This window comes from Ochotona princeps, chromosome 16 (assembly GCF_030435755.1).
Source record: "Ochotona princeps isolate mOchPri1 chromosome 16, mOchPri1.hap1, whole genome shotgun sequence".
Classification (NCBI taxonomy): Eukaryota; Metazoa; Chordata; class Mammalia; order Lagomorpha; family Ochotonidae; genus Ochotona; species Ochotona princeps.
In genome coordinates this window covers 55,203,788-55,210,156 of record NC_080847.1, presented here as the reverse complement: position 1 = coordinate 55,210,156, position 6,369 = coordinate 55,203,788, and the positions used below count along the sequence as shown (strand labels likewise).

General features: G+C 53.8%; 1 protein-coding gene across 4 annotated transcripts in view; it reads left to right on the top strand.

Annotated features, from left to right (window-relative positions):
- Positions 1-956: 956 nt before the first annotated feature.
- Positions 957-6,369, top strand: part of VRK3 (VRK serine/threonine kinase 3) — a 28,438-nt gene continuing 23,025 nt past the window's right edge. For 3 of the 4 annotated variants that reach the window (XM_058674313.1, XM_058674312.1, XM_058674310.1), the window contains exons 1-2: positions 957-1,096; positions 5,900-6,039. In XM_058674313.1, the coding sequence (XP_058530296.1) occupies positions 5,901-6,039 (139 nt within the window). In that variant the 5' untranslated portion in view covers positions 957-1,096; position 5,900. Of the gene's footprint in view, positions 1,180-5,899; positions 6,040-6,369 lie in introns of all 4 variants that reach the window. The other variant, XM_058674311.1, reaches the window with a different exon arrangement.

Sequence of the window (6,369 nt, the reverse complement as noted above, 5' to 3'; positions counted from 1 at the left end):
AGTCTGGATCATTCCAACTGCCAGATGACCCTGGGGCCCCGCGCCCGTTGGACACGACCAAGCGCTTCCTGAGGAAACGTGACCACAACACAAGAGGAAGTGAAACAGCTTCTCCCGGGCCGCCGGCGAGGGCTGGCAACACGAGGAACAACCAGCCCCCACGAAACACGCCGGGAACCAGGGGTTCAACCACGACGACGCCCCATGGAAGACTCCGTCGTCACCCCTCAGGAAAAAAAAAAAAAAAAAACAAGCCGCCAGATTCCCAGCCCCTACGTCTGTGTACCTCCACACTGCGGGCTGGCGAGGTGGCAGGCCCGACTCCACCCGAACCCCACCGTCCGGGCCCCTCACACCGCCTTCCGGGACCACGCGAAGTGTCTCGAACTTTCCGCCTCGAAGCGCCTCGAACTTTCCCACGCGCACGCCTCCGCGCATGCGCGAGCTCCATTTCCCAGAAGGCCGTGCGGGCACCTTCTCCTGGCTTCCATCTGCCCTCGCTTTTTCGTCCTGTGGGGAGAGGGGCGGGGACGCTCGCGTTGCACATTTCGGGGAAGTCAGAATCAGGATCCAGTGACACCGGGATGTAGAGCATGACTTAGGCCCAACTGAAGGACCGTCTAATCAGCTGCTTGCCTCTCCTAGAAAATTAGAAGCTTCTACTTGTGAAAGCGGCAACAAACGGTTGCCATGGAAACCCGTCGAGGAAGAAGTTGAGAGCCCCGAGCCAACGCGCGGAGGTAGGGGGCGGGGAAAATTGTCCTCTGATGATTGGTGGAGAGGTGCCCGGAGGCCGTTTCGATTGGTTCCAAGTTGACACAGGCGCAGTAGCACAGGAGGCAGTCCAAAGAGGATACAATGGGAAAGGCGGGCTCTGAGCGAGTTAGTTCCGCCCCTTGGCTTGGAGTCAGGGGGCGGGGATGTCGCAAAGGCGCCTGGGGAATGGAGTTCCCAGCTAGGGACTGCCGGAGGGCGGGGCTGCGCGCGCAGCGCCCGTGGCCTCTAGGCGGAGGTTTCCACGGTTCCCCGGCGGCGGTGACCTAAAGGTGTCCCCGCAGAACCCAGGACCCCACCGGGCCTCTCCTCGAGCACAGAGGTGAGGAGAAGGCGAGGCGGAGCGGCGGGCACGCTCGGCCGGGAGGCCTCCTGCCGTGGCGTGGACACGACCCTCGGTGGCGGGTGGAGCCGCCTGGGACACGGGTCGGGAGGACAGGCTCTCCGGTGGCCAGGTCACCGGCCCTTGCCCGGCGGGATACGAGCCCTTTTCGGATATTTTTGGGGCGGGTGAGAAGGGGGCGGCGGAGGTGGGCGGAGTCTGTGGGGAGTTGGACAGACAGCCGGGGCGGCTGCCATGTCACCTGAGCTCCGGAGCTTGTCATGGTGGTCAGCGCTGGGGTGAAGCCTCGCCTGTAGCCCTTCATGTTGTGCCCAGTCTCAGAACCTTCTGGAAGGAACAGAGTTGCCATTTAGCAGGTGCTGGCTCAGTGACGTAAATGGGTGAATGCAAGGGAAGGTTTGGAGCCCTGAGCTGTGGTCTTCCATCTTGAGACCGCAGGCTGCCTCGCTGCTGCTGGGCTGTGTGGAGGGCTTACCCTGGTAGGCACGGTCTTGAAACAGAAATCCTGAGCAGTTGCAAGACACCAACAAAACGAACAAAAAGATGAATTCATTTTGAAAGGCAAAGAGAGGGAGGCAGATGTTTCCTCTGCCGTTTTCACTCCCAGGAAGGCTGCGGCAGTTGGGGCTGGGGCCAGGCCGAAGGCAGGAGCTTGGAGTTCCATCCGTGCCTCCCGCGTGGGTGCACGGGGCCCAACAACCGGGGTCGTCCTCTGCTGCCTTCCGGGGCGTTAGCAGGAAGCCAACACACCACGGTGGTGGCCCCCCGCAGGTTTTGTGTGTTTGCTTTTTGCTGTTTAGCACCTTTTGTGACTCGACCTGACAGCTGGCTCTGAACACACTTGCTGGCGACACAGTTGTAAATAAAAGTGCATTGGTTGCTAATCCCTTAGAAAGACCTCGGCGAGCACTTTGTCCAGCTCTGACCATTGGTGTGACTTGGTGTTAAAGTCGCCCGGAAAACCACTGTGTTTTGCTTTCAAGACAGCATTCAGGAGAAGCTCTTCCAGACTTCTCTGTAGTATGGGCGTTAGGGTCCGTGAGCTGGCCTAGCTGTAGGCCCATGGTAAGCTGCGATGTTGCTGGTTCAGGGGAATTAAATGCATGTTCAACTTGGGATATTTTCTTTCTTTCTTTCTTTCTTGGGATATTTTCTTTCTTTCTTTCTTTCTTTCTTTCTTTCTTTCTTTCTTTCTTTCTTTTCTTTCTTTCCTTTCTTTCTTTTCTTTCTTCTTTCTACTACAAGATTTATTTTTATTGGAAAGACAGAATGATCTTCCGTCTGCTGGTTAACTCCCCACATGGCCACAACGACCAAAGCTGAACTGATTCGAAGCCAGGCACCAGGAGCTTGTTCTGTGTCTCCCATGCGAGTGCAGAATCCCAATTCTTTGGGCCATCCACACTGCTTTCCAACACTACAAGCAGGGAGCTGGATGGGAAGTGGAGCAGCCAGGACAGGAACCAGCTCCCATGTGGAATCTGGGCATTTGTAGGGCAGGACTAGCTAACTGAGCCATAGCACCAAGGCCAGGGAAAGAATTTTTTTTTTAACGATTTATTTTATTTTTATTGAAAAAGCCAAGTGACAGAAAGATCTTTCTGTGGGTTCACTCCACAAGTGGCCTCAACGGCCAGAACTGGGCCCGTCCAAAGCCAGGAGTTTCCTCTGGGTCTCCCACATGGGTGCAGGAGTCCAAACGCTTGGTCCATCCTACGCTGTTTTCCCAGGCCTGAAACGGGGAGCTGGATGAGAAGTGGAACAGCTGGAATAGAAACCAGTGTCCGTATGGGATCCTGGCACATGTAAGGCGAGGATTTAGCTACTGTGCCATCGCACCAAGCCCTCAAGGGAAGAATTCTTAAGAGCTTGAGACTTGGGCCCGGTGTGGTGGCCTGGTGGCTAAAGTTCTCACAAATAACAATAGAAACACCTTTCTACTTTGTATTGTTTTGATCAGAGGTGGCACAGGGGCTGAGTTAGATTTTTTATTTTAAAAGTATGTACTTGCATGCCTGGCGCGGTAACCTGCTGGCTCTTGCTGGCTGAAGTCCTTGCCTTGCATATACCAGGATCCTGTATGGGCGCTGGTTCATATCCCAGCTGCTCCACTTCCCTTCCGCCTCCCTGCTTGTGGCTGTTGCAGCCACTTGGGGAGTGAACCAGCAGATGGAAGATCTTTCTGTTTCTTCTTCTCTCTGTAAATCTGCCTTTCCAGTAAAAATAAATTTAAAAAAATTATTTAAATGAAAGTGTTTACTTGGGCCCAGTGCAATGTAATAAAAAAAAAATGCAGTGTTACCGCCAGGACAATATATCCCTAAGTGACACAGAATAAGGAACCCTTGACAACAGTCTTGCAACCCGGACGCCTCCAAAACTCCTGCATTTGGAAACAGAGATTTAGAATGTATGGAATGAGAAAAGGGAAGGGCGGACTTTTTTTAAAAGATGATTTTTTTTTTTTATTATTGGAAAGGCAGATATACAGAGAGGAGGGGAGACAGAGAGGAAGATCTTCCGTCCGATGATTCACTCCCCAAGTGAGCCGCAGCAGCCAGAGCTGCGCCGATCCAAAACCAGGAGCCTCTTTTGCCTCTCCCATGCGAGCACAGGGCCCCAAGGCTTTGGGCCGTCCTCGACTGCTTTCCCCGGCCACAGGCAGGAAGCTGGATGGGAAGTGGGGCCGCCAGGATTAGAACCTGCGCCATATGGGATCCCGGCACTTGCTAGGCAAGAACTTTTAACCACTAGGCCACCACGCTGGGCCCTTTCCACAGCAGTTATCCCCAAGGACTGTTAGTGTGAGCGCTGCACAAGGCTGACAGACAAATCCATTATGCATCCCATGGTTTTCTACAAAACTGTGGGTCAAATGAACAAGAAACAGATTTCATCATATGTCCATGTGGTATAGGGTTCAGTACCCTCCAGTCTGGGACATGGAGCGTCCCAGGAGAGTCCCTCACAGACAGTGCTGATGGTTCATTTAGGCCTTAGCATCTGTTCGTCCCACTGACGCTGAGAGAAGACCCCTTTTACAGTCAGGAAGACCCAGGACGGGGGGCTAAGGAACGTGTGTGCAGCAAACAGCCGGTCCCAGCCTGTGCTCTTAAGAAATCCGCTGCTGCGGCTGTGTGAGAGACCGCGCCTTCCATTGGAGGAAGGTGGACGGCTTGGAGCTCTGTCCAAGAAGGTGACACGCTGTCAGGCGTGAGGAGGACTGCCACTGCAGAGTGAGTACGCCAGCTGAAAGCTGCTCAGCTGTAGGATATAAGAACAAATGTCTTTTTTTTTCTATTGAAAAAGTGTGGGTTTGGCACGATGGCTCAGTGGCTAAATCCTCACTTTGCAAGTGCCAGGATCCCATATGAGCACTGATTCATGTCCAGGCTGCTCCACTTTCTATCCACTTCTCCACCTATGGCTTGGGAAAGAACGGCCCAAAGCCTTGGGACCCTGCACCCACATGGGAGACCTGGAAGAAGCTCCTGGCTCCTGGCTTCAGATCAGCTCAGCTTCAGCCAGCGATTATGGCCATTTGGGGAGTAGACCAGAGATGAAAGAGCTTTCTCTCTGTCTCTTTCCATTAATTTGATATGCCTTTCCGATAAAAATATACAAATTTTAAAAAAGAAGAAGACAAAAATGTGTTTCTCAGCTATCTCTGCAAGTGACAGGATCCCATATGGGCAGTGGTTCATATCCCGGCTGCTCCACTTCCCATCCAGCTCTCTGTGGCCTGGGAAAGCAGTCAGGGACGGCCCAAAGCCTTAGGACCCTGCACCCATGTGGGAGATCCAAAAGAAGCTCCTGGCTCCTGGCTTTGGATCGGCTCAGCTCAGGCCATTGCAGTCACTTGTCTCTCCTTCTTCTGTAAATATGCCTTTATAATAAACATAAATCAATCTTTAGAAAAAAGAAAATGAAAGAGAAAAGTGTTCCTTGGAAGTGCCTTGTTGATTTTCCTTTTTGTCACTGACCCTGCCATCTCCTCATTTGTCAGACTCGGTATGTTCTGTTGACTTGGACTTTCAAGGAGTAGTAGGAAATCTTCCAGTGATGTACAAGGCCTAGAGAATAATGTAATCCATGGCCTGGCACCCACTAATTCATCGTGGCAGGAAAGGCTATGCAGCAGTAACGGAGAAGCCCTGGACTCCTGGTGGCTCTGTGTGGCTCTGTGGGATTCCAGCCTCCTGTGCTCCCGTTGTGGCATTTCCTGCGATCCTTGGTGTAGGAGACAGGGTACATGGCGGGTGAGGGCACTCTGACTCTTCCTTACCACACGCTATTGACCAGAACTGATCATGTGGCCCCAACCTAGCTGCAAGGGAGTCTGGGAAACATGGCAGGAGGCTGTTTAAAATGGGAGCACTCATTGCCTGACATCTCCATCATGCAGTTCATGGAGATGCCTCCGAGTCTTAGCTCTGCTTCCGATGCCAGGCTCCTACTAGCATGCATCCTGGGAGGCAGCAGAGGGCCCAGCTGTTTGGGCACCCGTTACCCACGTGGGAGACCTGGGTTGAGTTCTGGGCTGCTGACTGGCCTGGCTGTCATAGGCCTTTGGGGCAAAAGGATGGGCAAGCTCGCTGCATTCGTCTGTCTCTTTCTCTTTGCCCTTCAAAAAAAAAAAAAAAAAAGCAAGTGGAGAGCATATTTGAGCTGTGCCAAACACAGCCGCGTCAGCGTGGGCTCTCGGCTGACTGCCCGTCAGTGGCGAGTGGGGTGTTCTCTCAGTGTCCTGTCCAACCCCCTCCCCCAACCCCTGTCTTGCAGCATGATCTGCTTCTGCCCAGAATGTGGCAAGAGCATTGAAGCCTCGTTCAAATTCTGCCCTTACTGTGGGAAGCCCGTGCCTACAGAGGAGCATGTGGAGCCCCAGAACCGTGTCAGGGCACGCGTGCAGCCCTGCCGAGGTGAGGGCTGGGGTGCGGGTACGTGTGCGGGGCGGAGGACAGACAGGTCCAGGGCCCAGGCAGCTCTGTCTGCACTCGGCCCCTGGGCGTTTCATCGGCCTCATGGCATTGAACACAGTTCCCACGGTTCTCTCTCCTGCTGGGACCTGTGCCCTGAGCTCCATACCCAGAGGGCCAGCTGCCTGTCCTACAAGCGTTAGCTGTCCTATGCCCTTCTCAATCTGAGCACGTTCAAAACTGAACATCCCCCTTCCCTGCTATTCCTGCAACCTTCGACCTGCTGCTCAGGGCCACTCCCCTCGATGCTTCCTGTCCTCGGGAACAGTAGCT